Source organism: Tauraco erythrolophus, chromosome 3 (genome assembly GCF_009769465.1).
Source record: "Tauraco erythrolophus isolate bTauEry1 chromosome 3, bTauEry1.pri, whole genome shotgun sequence".
Lineage (NCBI taxonomy): Eukaryota > Metazoa > Chordata > Aves > Musophagiformes > Musophagidae > Tauraco > Tauraco erythrolophus.
The window spans coordinates 20,135,420-20,151,222 of record NC_141467.1 but is presented as its reverse complement, the minus strand read 5'-3'; the positions used below and the strand labels follow the sequence as shown (position 1 = coordinate 20,151,222).

The window sequence follows — 15,803 nt, the reverse complement described above, 5'->3', positions numbered from 1 at the left end:
ACAAAACAAGTTGCCAGAAAGACTATCAAAGGGGATTTTCTAGAGGCACTACATAATGCATGCACTATATACCTTGCTTATGATCAAAGCTGGACAAAAGAATAGCAAACAGGTTGCCCAGCAGCCACTACTCCTTGAGACACAGAAATGTAGCCTGTAAGATCCTGTCCTTGAAAATTTTATCAGAGCCATGTCACTAAGAAACATAAAGCATTGTGACCCTTCCAAATCACTGAAAGAACAGAGGATCTCTGAAGTACACAGAAAATGAGAGCAAAACTGTGTAACTTTCTCAATGAAAGGACTTACAAAGGATACCTAAGAACAAGATGGATAATAAAAGTCAACCTAAATTAGGCATCACACACTGCTCCTGGGATTAAAGAGGATAAAAAGATTTTGAAAATATTTGCACAGAGAGATTTTCTTGTGCAACACAAGGCTTCAGGAAGTTCTCTTTCTGTGACTTGGATCTCATGTTTAAACATCACACCGTTAGGGTTATAAAGAACTAAGTGGAGTCTGCAATTAATCCACCTCTTTGCTGGTTGGCCTCTTGTTCGCTTAAGAGAAAAGGCAGCAGTTCTACCCACAGGAGAGGAAACACAATTCGGCCTTAAGAGTATCGACAGTACTACTAGACAGAGCCCTAACACATAAATCACTCTACATGAACAAGAAGGCATACAGCAGCGTTTTAGGAGATCAGAAAACGAAATACTTGGGTAGTGCCAAAGTCTCAGATCAGAGGAAAGTCCCGAAGAAGCTTCACATCGAAAGACAAAGTTTTTCTCCTACAGAAACAGACAGAGTTGCTACAAACGCAACGATGAACAAGTCTCTATGTTAACTGCTGGGTTTTATTCAGCAAAACTGTATGAGACTAGAAAAAGCTTAGTCAAAGACGAGAACTGGTGCACTGCAGCAACGTTCTTGCTGTCCCCACTCCACAAAGCCAGAGAAAAGCTAACCAGGCCACCAATCTGGAAAAGCACACCTCCCCAAAATGAACTCCGGAGTAATGGACCACGGCAGCAGCGCAGCACTGACTAGGGGCTCGGGGCCTGATTTCAGGAGGTTTCAAACCTCTGCCCATCGCTCATCCCAACCGCGAGAAACGCCGCTTCTCAGCGGGGTGTGAGGCGGCTGCTCCGCTCCGCTCCGCCCCGAGCGAGGCTCCTGCGACCGCACGGCACGGGGGCCAAGGGGCGGCGGGACGCGGACAGACGAGGTGGACGCGCCCAACGAGGCAGATACAGCGTAAGCGCCATGCCCTGCCCCAGAGCGGCTGCCGGGGCAGGGAGGAGATGGCGCAGGTGAAGAGGAAAGACAGACCGCTCCCGCGGGAGAGCAGCGGGATTAGGTCAGCTCCCCTCACAGGGCGGCCAGGGGACGGGTCGGGCTAGGCGGGAGCAGGGGAAACGCTCCCCCCGGGGGGAACGAGAGAAGCGCGGAGTTTGGGGAAGACGCGCCCGTCGCCGGGCGGGGCGGGCAAGGGCTTTCCTCTCGCGGGGGGCGGTCCCGACCCCGGCCCCGGCCCCAGCCCGCAGCCCCCAGCCCGGCCAGGCTCGCTCACCAGAAGAGCAGGTTGGCGCAGACGAAGCCGCCCAGGCTGTGCAGGGGCCGCTCCCAGCTCAGCGCCGCCGCGATGCAGCAGCCCACCGTCAGCCCCGTCTCCCCCAGCAGCGCCGCGGCCGTCTCGGCCCCACCCGACACCTCCGCCGGCTCCGCATCCCCGGCCGCCGCCGCGCCTCGCTCCTCGAGGGCCTCCGGCCGCTCCCGCCCGCCGCCGCGCTCCCCGCCCGCCTCCGGCTCGCGGGGCTCCGCGGGCGCCGCGCTCGCCATGTTTCGGTGGCGGCCGCCGGGCTGCCGCTCGGCCGGGCGGAGCTGGGCCGGGCCGGGCCGGGCTGGCGGGAGGCGGGGCGGCAGCGCGGCCGCGGCCGGGCAGCGCCAGGGGCGGGGCGCAGAGCACAGCACAGCGCAGCGCAGCCGTTACCCCCCGCTCCCCGCCCCCCCCGCCCCGGAGGCGGTGACGTCACCGCGAGCCGCGCACCAGACACCGTGGGGGGGGGGGAGCCGCCCTCCCGGCAGGTGTCGCGAGGGGCTGCGCGTGCGCGTGGCAGGTGCCGGGGGCGGGGCCTCGCGGGCGAAGGAGGGGCGAGAGGCGGGCGGGGTGGGGGGTGACGTGCTCGGCCGCGTGCCCGCTGCCCCGCCGTGACGTCCTTCCCCCGACCCCGGCGTGCCGCCTGCCACGCCCCTGCGCAGCGGCCGCCGCCCCCCCGACTGCTGCCCGGTCTGTGCAGGGAGTCGGTGCCCGAGGGGCCCGTGTCCTCTGGCGGGCGGAGGGCTCGTAAGGGTTCACCCGGGCTGCAGAGTCACAGAATCATGAAACGGTTTGGGTTGGGAGGGATCTTCACGATCATCCAGTTCCAACCCCCTGCCATGGGCAGGGAAACCCTCCACTACACCAGGTTGCCCAAAGCCTCATCCAACCTGACCTTGAACACTTCCAGGGATGGGGCATCCACAAGTTCCATGGGCAACCTGTTCCAGTGCATCACTGCCCTCTGAGTGAAGTTCTTCCTTATCTCTAATCTACATCTACCCTCTCTCAGTTTAAGTCTGTTGTCCCCTGTAAAAAGTCCCTCTCCAGCTTTCCTGTAGGCCCTCTTCACTGGAAGGCTGCTAGAAGGTCTTCCCAGAGGCTGAATGGCTATGGCTTTCTCAGCCTGTCTTCATAGGAGAGGTGCTTCAGCCCTCAGATCATCTTCATGGCCCTCCTCTGGAGTCATTCCAACAGGTCCATGTCCTTCTTAATGACCAGGTGAAAGTGTTGAGGATTTTAGTTCCCCCCTGGGGAAAGCTGGAGAAGCAGTTGCCTTGATTCTGGAAAATGTGTAGTTAGTCTATGAAACCTACCAGAAGATATTACTCCTGAGACTCTTTCTTTTTCTCCTCCTGCTGTATATCCCACAGCCAAGCAACAATCTCCAAAATCCTTCGAAAAACGGAAGTGAATTTTTGTTGTCACAGGTCTGGGAACTTCTTCTGAGGCCATGAAGGAGGCTATGGGAGTCTGATGGCTTCCATCTGCATCTTAAGTATCCAAGAAACATGAAAATCTGTACGGTATTGTCCTGTCATCTGCATTACTAAATGTCTGGCCAGCCTCAGAAGCTTGACACAATCTGCAAGGGGATGATGTGCGTCATACCTAATGTGGTTATTGGGGAGCTGAATTCTGGAGAGCGTGCCTGGTGAGAAACGTCACTCGAGCATCTGTTGCTGAACAGGAACAGCCAAAAATCAAAATCAAAGAACATGTCTCTCAGTGTAAACTGCATAAAATTAAATAATTTTTATTGCAAGAGCAAAGTAACAAAAATAGAAGAATAATTTTGGATGGGGAGTTAACATCTGTCTCTAGCTTAATTGAGTACCCCCTGTTAACTTGACTTTTTTCCAGGAAAAGGAGTTGTACTCCCTTCAAGGTCAACAAGCCTTTTTTTTTCTCTGAGGTAAAAGATGACAAAATAAGATCACAAAATTAATGAAGTTGTGCTGCTAACTGTGGGTTGCAATTCTGCTGTGTGTTTTGACCAGATGACTTCGGGAAGGAGTTATGTTGCTTCTCTGATTCCACATACTCTCTGTGGTATAGGAATTGTAGCCCAGAGGGAACATACAGAACGTTATTCTACATAAGCAATTAGAATTTTTGTAAAGGACATTTTAGGGCTTTGTGCTAATTTGTTACACTGCTGTGCTTGCACCTCTGAGAACCTGGGGCCAGGCAGACCTGCCTGAATAATTAGCCCAGCTAAAAAGTGATCAATTAGGTGTTGTCTACAGAGATCTCAGAGAGCAAAAGGAAAGAGAGAGGCTCCCCTGAAAACCCAAGACACGTGGATGGGAACAGAAAGGCTCTGGGAAGGAGTCGCAGCAAGGCTGGAGGAACACCTCGTTGTTCTGCGTCGCTTTTATGCTGATGGATAAAACTTTGCCGTGAAAAGCCTCGGTCAAAGCAGGGTGGGTCTCCTTCCTGCGCCGGGAAGCAGATAGCCAGATGTCTCCTTCCTTTGTGTGCGAGCAGCTGCTTGCTGAGCAGCTGAGCACATCTCCTGGAGTCGCTTGAGAACTCGACTCTTCTCCAGGGTGTGCACAGGGGTTGCCTCTAGATGCCAATTCCCTGTTATGAGGAGTGGGAGCAGAGGGAATCTTATCAGCCCATAGGCGTAGAAATAGAGTCTTCTCACAAGGAAAAAGAGGCAGGGAGAGGAACACAAACAGGGGACCTTCTCCTGTGCTTACCCTTCTTTCAGGCCGTTGCGGGATGCCATGTTATCTGTGCCAACCTGCTGTTCCAGTGAATGCTGTCTGTAACTTGCCAAAACCATCCCCAGCGTAGCCAGCGGCAAGCTGCTTTCCCTCACCAGCACTCCCTCACTTCAGTAATGTGGGCTGTCCTATCCAGCACCTAAGTCCAGCTAACTCCAAGCAGTTACTAGGTAAGCCTGGAAAGAAGTCAGGTGTTCCTTAACGCGCTTTTAAAGTGGCCATGGGATAATTAACCCCCGAAAGCACATTGGGTTTAAAATGTTTAGATTTGGGTTTAACCAATGTTAGGTCTTGAGTTGTACCGAGCTGGTGAAATGTAGGTAACGGCAATATAATCCGATGGCCCTAAGGATTAAAACCGTGGCAGGTTTTAGGTGATTCACCCTTACCAGTATTCCATTTTTTTTCTAAACATTGGAGTATGATTGTATGCCCCCCCCCCCCTAATTTATACTCTATACTGTCTCCTGTCTGTCACAGGGAGTTCAAGAATCCTTCCCCTCCTCAGAAAAGGAGGATGGAATCTGGGAGGGGAGGATGAGGTGAGGTTTCAGCGGGCAGGGCAGACTATAGATGTGGGAACTCTTTCCAATTTTTATTAAACTTGCATCCATTCTCAATTACTGGCCTCTGCTTTCCTGACCTATGCCATGAATAGAAATTGGTGAAAAGTTCTTCCAGAACAGTTTTTGGAATTTAGCTAATAGAAAAAAATGCTTCACATATTGATGGACTCCAGCTCTTCTTTTTCAGGGTTGGTAGTTATTGGGCTGAGTTTATAAGAATGAGCTTTCTGAAAGCACTCTGGCATAGACATAGAAGACGTGGATCCTTCATTCCCAGACACTGAAAGTTTAGGTTTCTTTTTCAGAAAAAAATAGTAGTAAATACGATCTCTGCTTTTGATCTTTCTGTATTTTGGTGTTTTGCCTGCCAGGGTTTAAAAGGTTTGTGTGCGGTTTGTGAATTTGAGCTGGGAAAAACTAGGTCTAGCACGCAGTGCGCAGTTGCATGTGTGAGCTGTAATGCACGGAATTAGGTTAGGGAGTGCAGTTCTGGTGTCAGGGACTACAATGTAGATGGTGGAGGAAAACGGAGGAGAAAGCTTTCTAAAAGGCTGTATCAAAGGAGCTTACAAATATCAAAGCATTCTAATGCTTCTGAAATATGTTTGAATATTCTGATGCAAGCAAAGGAGTAACACTGCTGAATTCAATTGAGGATTCCAGCTCAAAGTGGTATGATTTTTCATCTTTTTTGTTTTAAACTTGTCTTCCATTTGCTTCATTTCATCGCAGGATCACATAATAAGTTAGTTTGGAAGGAGCGCCTGGGAGACATTTGATCTGACCTTTCTGCCCACATACACACTCGCTCAAAGCACCTTGGCAGTTGGCTGTGACAGGTTGCCCCATGTCCTGCCCAGCTTAGTTGTGAACGTCTCTGAGGAATGGAGATTCTACAGCATGCTCTGGGCAACCTGTTCCAACACTTGACCATGTTAATTGTGAAAAATGTTTTCTTATTATCTATTTAAAATTTCTTGTTTTGCAAGTTTTGCCCATTTCCTCTAATTTCCTTGGTCTGTAGCTCACAGGGGAGGACTCTGTCCCAGTCTGCTCTGTAACCACACATTAGGTACTTAGCAAGTAGATCCCCATTAACCTTCCGTCCTCCTGAGTGAGCAAACCCAGGTCTCTCAGCCTCTTCTTCTACATCACGTGCTGTACACCGCTGACCTTCCAGGGGTCCTCTGCACTCCTTCCAGTATGTCAGCATGTGCCTTGTGTTGGGTTGCCCTGAACTGGACAGAGTATTCCATATGTGCTCTCAAAAACGGTAGGAGAGGAAGAATCACTTCCCTTGTCCTACTAATAACCCATAGTTAGTGCATGATAATTGACTCTGTATCCAGTCATCCCCATGGCACTTCCTAACTGGTTTCTGCTTTGAGGCTGAAGAGTCGCGTCTTAGTCGTTCTTCATATGGTAGCAGTTCTGTGACTTTGATCATCCTTGTTCCCCTCCTGAACCTTTTCCAGTTCCAAGATAAACTTCTTGTGCAGTTCTAGGCACATCAGTGCTGAGAGTGGTGGGAGTAGGTCATGGATTTACATAGTTTCTTAACGTGATTCACTTTATGTCTTTTATAATAATTTCTGATATCTGCCTTCCTTTTTTTCCTTTTCTTTTCTAACTGGTGGAAACATTGAATTGATATTTTCCTGAAACTATTAAAACTTCACATTTTTGTCCCTTAGTGATAACAATCAGTTCAGCACTTCTTGTTGTACAATTAGATCTGGGATTTAGTTTCCCCTTCCACTTCACCTGCCTCTCTTTATCTACTTAGAATTTACTCTACCATTTTATTGGACAGCTATTCATTTTCCTAAAGTACTGCAGTTCTTCAGTCTGCCCTTGTCCTCGTTTTCCTGAATAACTTCATGTCATCACTAAACTTTGAGCTTGCTGTTCGTTGTTTTTCCAGTTCACTGTTGAATAGTTGAAGAGCACAGAGCTCCTGCAGAACTTCAGTGGTGGTTTCCTTCCTTTGTTGAGAACAGACCATTTGTTTTTACTGTCTGTTCCCTGTCTTGTAGCCAATTATTTCTCCACATAAGGACTTCCCTTCTTATGTGGCTACATAGCTTCCTTAAAAACCTTAGGTGGCGAATTTTGCAAAAGCCTTTTGGAAATCCAGGTAAACCAAATTGCCCTCAGTCAGAGGTCACAGAGCCTGTCAAAGAACTTCAGCTAATTTCTAGAGCAGAGCTTTATTTTACAGAACCTGTGCTGCTTCTCCCCAGTAGCTCATATTTCTCCAGGTATCTGCTAATTGTATTCTTTATTATAATATTTACTAATTAACATTTAAAGCCTTTAGTTGCCTAGATCATTCACACTCTTTAAAGACCGGTGTTGCATGTGACATACATACCACGCACCTTTCTTAAATCCTATTTCTGCTTGAAGCTTCATGCATGCTTTTGTGGACTTTTTTCCAGCTCTCTTTACCAAACTCTGATATCTTTTATAGTGATGTTTAAGTGTAGAATAACTTTCCACTTAGTAATCAGCGAACAGTTTTCTCCTGTGGTGCACACCCTCTTAGCCTTCCAGCTTCCAGAAGGTCTCGTCTCTATTGCAGAACGTTGTTGAAACTACATCCCAAACTGTTTATTCTTTTATTTAACTGTAATATATCATGATCTTAAACTATGGAGAAGGAACGTGTTAAGTATTGTCCTATGTCATGCAAAATACAATTAGGACTGTGACGTACCTTTTAAAGTATTTTGCATACAAGTTTCTGTGTGAGTTGAAATGGCAGACGCTAACATTCCTCTTCTACTCTCGTCCCCTGCCACATGCTTCAGAAACACAGCGTTCCTCATATTCCAGGTTTTGGGCTTCTGTACAGCCATGTGGGTTGTTGCAACTAAATAACTAATGGTAGTTAAAGGAAGCACAGGGAAATTTGGAGGCGTGATTGCCATTAGTCTGAGGGAAGATCAGTCGCCTTCCAGAAACACTTTATTTTAGAGGCCGCTCTCTGCTCTTTCCCTCAGCCTTCAGCCTCGTTTCTTGCCTCTGTTTTTTTTTTTTAACCTTCTTGAAGTAAACACTGGATGGCAAAATGAACATTGTTTTGTGTGTCAAATGCAGCAAAGTATATCTTGTCTCAAATTATATTTTACAAAAAGAACTTCAGTCACTAAGGTCTTGTTTGGTACCGTATGGGGATTGTGTGTTGTTTTTTCTTATTGTCTCTTTTTACTTCTCATATATTCATAAAGTTGTAATTTATTTTTTTTTATCTAAAAAGGAAGGACAATTTATGGGAAAACTTGATTTAAAAAACCCACTAACACCTTGTCATTAGCAGGACGATCTGGTTAGAAGGCTCGCACTGCCTCTGTTGGCCTTCGAAAGTTACACTACGTGGAAAATAGAGCACTGGCAGAGAGTGGAGACCTGCGTTCTCCTTCAGTGCTCCCACTGTCCTGCTGTGTGAGAGGGGGAAGAGTGCTTGTATCTTCCTGATACGCCTGATACTCCTTCTGTCTTCCTGACCTGCTCTTTGTCTTCCCTTTTTGATTGAAGTCTTTACAGATGGGGGTGACCTCGTATGTTTTGGTGCAGTGCCAAGCCTAAGCAGAGCGCAATCTCAAACAGAATTCCCAGGTACTTTCCCAATATAAATAATGAAAGGAACCATGAGAACTTTTAATTTACAAATCAAAACTGTGGTTGATTTAGAAAACAAATCTTAAGAAAGGTCTGTACTTGCAAAAGCTTGTAAGTGACCTTAAAATGAAATTCTTAATTGCCTGAGGTTATGAGACTACTTAGCATATACGTAATTATGCTGGATTGTGGCAGACAATATTAGTGGGACAAAATTAAAACTTAGTTCTTTTAACACTGCATCTGCAAAGATATGTATTTACAGGAAAAATACGTTAATGAGCACAGCATGCTAACCAAAATTAAAGTTTCCCAATTTGGACTTTTCAAAACGCTCATATGTTACACTGAAACATTTATCTGTTGGGCGGTGGAATTCATGGGACCTGTTGGCCTTGTAAGCTAAAACCACCAGGTGGTACAAGATGAAAAGATGTAACAAAAGAGTGACAAAATGATATGAATCTTGATGCTGCTTCTTATCCAAAAATGTTAGTATTTGGGTTTTTTTCTCCTCTCTGCTAGGTAATGCTTCTTCTTAATGCCTGTGAACTCAAAGCTTTAAGCGTAGAACCCAATAATGAAGTAACGTATGGAAGAATCATGCTTCTTGTTCTGTTTCAGTTTTTCTGTAATACAGATCATGATCTGGAGGCTGCGATACCCCTGCATCAGATATTCCTTTTTGTATGGTTAATGTATGTGAGAAGAGTGCTAAATGTTCCATTCTCAAATTATTTTCTGAAGCCAGGTGTTATAGAATGGAGCTAGTATAACAATATAAATTGATACATTTTGAGTTGTTGGTGTGGCATTAGATGGATGATAAAGACAGATCAGCTTTAATTAGAAAGGATGGTATCTCTGATGTAACTGTTTAGGATCCAAGACAAACGAATTTGCAGAAGAAATTGTATGTTGACAGGCTCAACAACTACAGTCAAAGCCAGTTAAGAAACCACTTAAAAGAAGTGGTTTTAGCGCAGAAATCGTGTTGTACAGCAATCTCATAAAATATTTACCCGATTTATAGGTGTTCAACAGCAAACTGTGTTGCTGTTCTTGTCTGTTTAATCATGCCTTGTGGAGGATCAATAAGGATAATTGATTTTCAAGGATCTGATTTTGGATCTAATTATTATAATCTCTGAGCGTTATCTGTTTGAATACATGTGATAGAGGGTAAATATTAGCTCCACTCTTTGGTCAGCTCTGCCTGAGAGCAGGCCAAGCTGGCCAGCAGCCTTTTTCAATCTGGCAATTGTTTACAATTTATGAAACAGGTAAGCTCATACAGGAGTTGTCATTGGCAAGGGAGAATCAAAATCACCACGAGTCAGGAAACTTGTACATTAGTCTTTTGGCTTTATTTGTAGGGAGAGCGTTCTAAGCAAAAATGTTAGTATTGTGGTAAAACTATGCAAAGCCTTAAATATTGTGGAAAGGAAAGTAATTCCATGCATGTGATAATTACATTGACTTTGAACTGACTTTTTAGACGCAGGCTGTGTGGGTGATCTGTCAAGAGTGGATGTCTGATGCTGTGCTTTGTTTTAAAACTGTAATTCAAGAGATCAAGATCCTCAAAGTGGGAAGAAGCGTGGGACACAGGAAATCGGGAGCAGATGAGAGTGGAGAGGAGAGGATGTTTGCTTCATAAGTAGCCAGAACTGCACCCCCAGCTGCTGCCAGGGAAAGTGCTGCAAGTTGTGGTCGGTACAGCTCAGGCTGCATCAGGGCAGCGGGTTTATCAGTGTGCTCTGGTGAGGGATAGCAGCAAACAGGTAATTTCACTAACCCTAACCCTAAAACATTCCTGGTGACGATCTATGAAGAGGCCAGTTGGGTGCAATGTTGCCTTTTACTAAACTGATAAGCTCCCAGGGAGGAGAAGACTAAGGTAGTGACTAGCTAGAGAAATCTGGGTTGTGGCACTGTCCCTAGAAGACTGCCTGTGGTAGCATGGGTGGGGAAATTTTCTCTCAGAAAGGGCATATAAGAAAAGAAGTTAAGGAAATGCCCTTCAGAATGCAAAACATATACAGTCTCCCTTATATGGAGTTTTCCAAAGTGCACACAAGATCTTTCCTTGTAATTGAAAAAAGAGATCTTGAAGACAGGATTTCAAAAGAAAACTGTTTTTGGCATCTACCATTTTTTAATTCTGACACAGTCGAACGAGAGGATGTTTGTGATCTTACTGTTGGCCTGTTGGTAAATATCAGGACTGTGATTCAGGTCTGACAAGGAGATACGTGTGTGTGTGTGACTAGCAGCAAAGTAAAAAAAAACCTCTTACAAGAGAAAAAGGAAGAGATTGAAATAGTTTGAGTATTGCTGTTTTAAGATACAGAAGATAATAATTATTACAAAAATAAGATGGGTGGGAAGGTGGTAAAAGAGGGATTTTTTTTTTTAAAGTGACCTTGCTAATATAAATCACTAAAGTTAATAATTGTGGTACCAGGGATGGCTTGGAGATCCTTTTAAATGTTTTCATTAACGGTGTGATTGTCAGAACAGTGTTTTGATTGGGATGAAGCAAAACTAGGTAGGATAATCATAAAGGAAGGGCTGGATGCTCTTATGGATAGAAGTAAGAGAAATGAGATGTAACAACTTAGAATGAAAAGTCACATGCTTGGAAACTAATTCCAAAAATTAGTTGAAGTCTTGACAGTTGAATAAATTTGGCCCTTTGTCCCCTCCTTTCATCTTTATCAGCCTAGAATTCCCATGCAGAATTAAAGGGATGTCAGTCACTATGATCAAAACTAGTGAGATTGTGAGATACAGGTGAAGTACTTTCAGTAGGTAAGGGTATTAGTACTGTTGTCATAAAGCAACAGCAAGGTGTTCAGAACACTGTACCATCGCCACCTTCGTTTTTAAAGAACTTAAACCGTAATAAACAAAACTGTAATCAGTGCTGAAAGATGCTGAGGCTGATTAGGGATAATGGAAAACTTGCTTTTGAGTAAAATTTATTTTAAAAAAAGTTTTAGCTTGAGTAGTCTTGCAAAATGAAAGCTGGTAGATGATGCAACTACTCCTTATAAAATGTACTGGGAGGGAGGTGTGGGTAAAAATATATACATGGAGGAAAAATTACTAAAATGAAAAGATTGTGCTGGAACAGGAGCAAGTAATTTGGTCATGAATCAACTTTAGACAAGAAATTTTGGAAAAAGGTCTACGGAGAAGTTCAGGAACAGCCTTCTGAACAGGGTAATGTGGGGAAGTAAGTGGAATTAAACAAAGCAGCAGCACTCCCCCCCCTTCCCCGCCGCCCCCCCCCGCCCCCTTCCTCCACTCGTGTCTCACTAGAAACGAGTGACTGTTTGGTTAGAAACTCACCTTTGAAGTTTCACTCTTTGCTTTGTTAGTGTCCTCTTTCTCCAGCCCCTCTGATGCTTAATGTGTTTTCCACTTTATGATTGCCCAAAGCTAGAGATGGATAGGTGTTGGCATGCCTGATCACATCTGGTGGACTGCAAGAATGACGAGAGGACTCCATCTTCCTTCTCCTACCCCAGCCTGTTGTCTTTTGATAAGGACCAGGTACAATCATGCTACAGACGGAACTGCTGTCCGTATCGTTTACTTCTCTGGATTGCTGCTGCCCTCTCCTGCTCACTTGCCATGACTGTCACAGCACGTGTAGTTTTTGATGTCTTGCACCAAAGGCCTTGTGTTCTGATGTGTTGTGGGAGATATTCTCAGCAGATTCCTTTAAGATCAAACTTTTATTAGATGCTTGCTTGTGATGTGAATTTAACTTAATGTTAATAACTCAGTAGTTTGAAAGAAATAGGAGTAGATGGAAAGTCTCAGGAACCGATTGCAAGTGCCCGTCCCCACAGTCTCACCCACCCTGCAGCTGCGTGTGTGTGCGCGAGCACGGCTGTGCCACAGCACAGCGGGTAGCTGTATTCCTGTATCCGATGGAGTGAAACGCCATGGGTTTCTAGGGCTGGGCACCATGCAGAATTAGTTATATCCAGGATGGTGCTGCCGTCTTTGCTTGGCACCCCTCTGTATTTGCTTCAGAGAGCTGTAAGCGATGGGGAGCGTATCAGAAGAGATGTAGCCGGTCAGCACTGAAGCAGCTGCCACTGCTCTGCCCGAGCTGCTGCAAACGGACTTACGCCGGCGTGACTTGCAAGGCCGCGGCACGTCTGTGTTGGCTGTTTGTACTGGGGCAAACCTGCGTGTACCTGTTACAGCCCTGCGCCTCGCAATCGTGGGGCTTGAAACCACCAGGTTTCTGATGCAACACTTGTTGGGTGAAGCCATTTCCTGTGCCTAACCTGTATAATTAAGTTTATTAAGAATTCTGGCACCCTGCCAAACAGATGTATGTGTGTTACGAGGCACAAGGAAAGTGCTAGACTGAAGCCTGAGGACACAGGTGGAATTGAGGCAGGGCCAGCTTTAAGGCGTGCTAAGAAGACGATACACAATTGTCTTCCTGCTGCAGCTGCCACTGCGTTCCTAGGCAGGACTGCGCGTATGGTTTCTGCCCAGCCTGCGCGCTCGCAGCATTCCCGGCCGGTGAGGTCCCGGGGCTCTTCTTGCTGTGGCTGTACTCGACCAGGCACAGTCAGGGAGCATGGGAAGCCACCGTGCCTGCCCCCGAGGGTTTTTGCCAGGCTCCGTGTAACTGCCCGGGGGTGGCACATCTCCTGGAGCAGAGCGAGTGGCTGGGCCACCATCAGGGCCAGTCCCAAGGGCTGGGACCACCAGCTGGTGGGGCCATGCGAGCCCAGCAGCGGGACATGGGCCACGGGGCAGGAATTGCTGCTCTTCGTTCTCTCAGAAAACACGTGATGGTTTCAAGTCCTGAAGACCACAATTCCCCTTCTCTTTAGAGGGACCAGACAAGGGGTGGTGTTCCTCCTAGAACCCTTTAATTTCTAGTGACCAGTTCTTTGTGATTTCTGATGCGCTCAACCTAGAGTGTAGCAGCTGCAATACAATGGCTTATCCAGAAGTACAGATCTACTCTTTCTTTTACAAGTAGTGGTAAGCTTCTACAATGTTTGTTCTTTTGAAAACATAAACCTTTATTTCAAAACAAGGATAAAAGTAAAAATGTGTTCTGATTTGTGATGAAAGTTCCTCTTCTCTCTTTAGATATGCTCAGCTGCTACTGTAACAGAAAACATCACAGGCAGGAGAGAAATTCCGGCTCTAGCAAGAAATTTCATGTATTCTTGAAATAAACTTTTACTGAGGCAAAATCATTTGCAAGAACAGATCATCTCCTCAATCAATTTTCTAATGTTTTATAACATAAGGAACACTGTTCTCACTTCCAAACCCAGGTACAGCTGTTATGCAGTATGCATTGATAAACTGTGCATTCTTTCTTGTAAGTATCAACAATTATGAAAGCTTTTACTTGTCTCAACAATAGTAATTGAAGTAAGATTTGCATGGCAGATTGGTAGAATTAGCATGAATGAAGATAAGCTCTTGGATGTAGTGACAGGCACTTCTGTGTATTGATAAGAGAAAACATCCCTACTAATGGTCGACAGCATCCAGAAGTCAGTCAGGAGGTAAACGAATTGGGACTGCAGAAGCTTCTCTAGACTGTGACCATGAACTATCACCTTGTATATTCCTGTTTTTTTCACCAATTGATGATGCTCGTGTGGCAGGGATTTCTCTGAGCATGTTTACAAACAGCACCTAGATGAAACTGAACCTTCTGGCTGCACTGGCGGAAATGTATAAATTGTGTCATTCCCAGGATGCCTTGCTAAGAGCAGTAAAGTTCTTTCTAAACAACTTGCATGTGGTAAAAATCAGAAATGTTGCAGTCTCAGATACTGCGCGTGTGTGTAGCTACACATACTGGAGTTACAGTTCTCTCATTTTCCTTGTCTTCTTCAGATAAGTTCACCTTTGCTGGGAGAGTGGGAACACGAAATTAGTACTGTTATTTAGCAAGTTTTTAGGGACTGAGGGGCAGTGTCACAGATGGAGTGACTCAAAGTATCTGCCAGTTGGAGGAGGTGGAGGGTTTCTCATAGCAAGCCTTGTAGTCTCCAAAGGCTACGTCCACCTACGAAGGCAACGCATACTGCAGTGCCCTGCTGTGGCCGGCTACTTCGAACACGCTGTCCTACATCAGGGCTGCACAAGTAGCAAAAGCTTTACGTGCATGTTCCCCGAGGAATGGAATTGCTCAGCCGTTCTTCCCCTCCATCCTCTTGGTGTAACTGGCACAAATCACACGACCAGGGAGGTAGCTGTGATCACAGATGGAAACCTGCCCCCTTACAACACAAAGCACGTACACCTTTCCAAGCAACAGCCTACACTCTGTTCCTGGCTTGGCTCCTGAGAAGACGGACGAAATCAGGGGTTTGCTGCAAGTCCAATGCAGTATGAAGTGAAAACAGAGCACATCACATATATTTTCTTTATTGCTGGACTTTTTTTCTTTTTTTTTTTTTTCAGTAAGTAGGCATGATTCCTTAAAGGCTGAGGTTTTTAATAACAGTAAGGTTTTTCAGGTTTTTTTTTTTTTTTTCAGTGGACAAAGAGATACCTTCGATCAAATTTTTGCCTTATATTACAGTATTTCTGTACAAAAATAAAAGTCCAAAATCAGCTTATTATTAGCTGATGTTCCCCAATTTATTTACAAGGTACTGTCAAGAACCTTCATCAGGCAACCAGGTAAAATAGAGAACTTTATATTAAAGCAGTTGCATTGTATAACTTTATGTTCTCTAGTCAACTCTGAAGGGCTCTGACCTTTTTGGCAGTCAGTCTGGGTTGGAGAGTCCAGCCAGAATTATAAAAGGGAGATGTCTTCAAAAGAAAAAACTTAATATTAAAAACTTAAGCTGACATTATGGAGTACTGAACTGATAATTGTATTTCCATATTAGGATAGTCTATAAATATTCTCAGCTACATCTCTCTTTATAACACAGCAGATACAGAATGCTGACTTCTGCTACTTATGTGGTAATACATATTTGCAATAGTAAAATCAATGTATGAAAATTTTGGAATTTACTTGTTAATAAAACTGCTTATAAAGTAACCATACAATTGTAACAACTATAACTCTGAACTATTAAAATGTACAGAAAGACTGTTTACACCATTGCACATACTTATTCCCTTTGCTTCAAGAGACTTGTGAAATACAGAATAAAATTAGTCAAATTTTAGTGACAGCTCAAATACGCGTGCACATCCATGGAAGCAAGGGGGAACAAAATGTTGGCGTCCACAGGAGGGCTGCCAGCA

At 45.3% G+C, this 15,803-nt stretch overlaps 1 protein-coding gene across 2 annotated transcripts in view; it reads right to left on the bottom strand.

Annotated features, from left to right (window-relative positions):
- The window catches only part of RETREG1 (reticulophagy regulator 1), a 64,441-nt gene extending 62,596 nt beyond the window's left edge, over positions 1 to 1,845 (bottom strand). Inside the window, exons 1-2 of one of the 2 annotated variants that reach the window (XM_086609033.1) lie at positions 1,807 to 1,845; positions 1,577 to 1,767 (exon numbers count right to left, since the gene is read on the bottom strand). In XM_086609033.1, coding sequence (XP_086465159.1) covers positions 1,577 to 1,767; positions 1,807 to 1,845 — 230 coding nt within the window. Of the gene's footprint in view, positions 1 to 1,576 lie in introns of both variants that reach the window. The other variant, XM_086609032.1, reaches the window with a different exon arrangement.
- Positions 1,846 to 15,803: the final 13,958 nt, after the last annotated feature.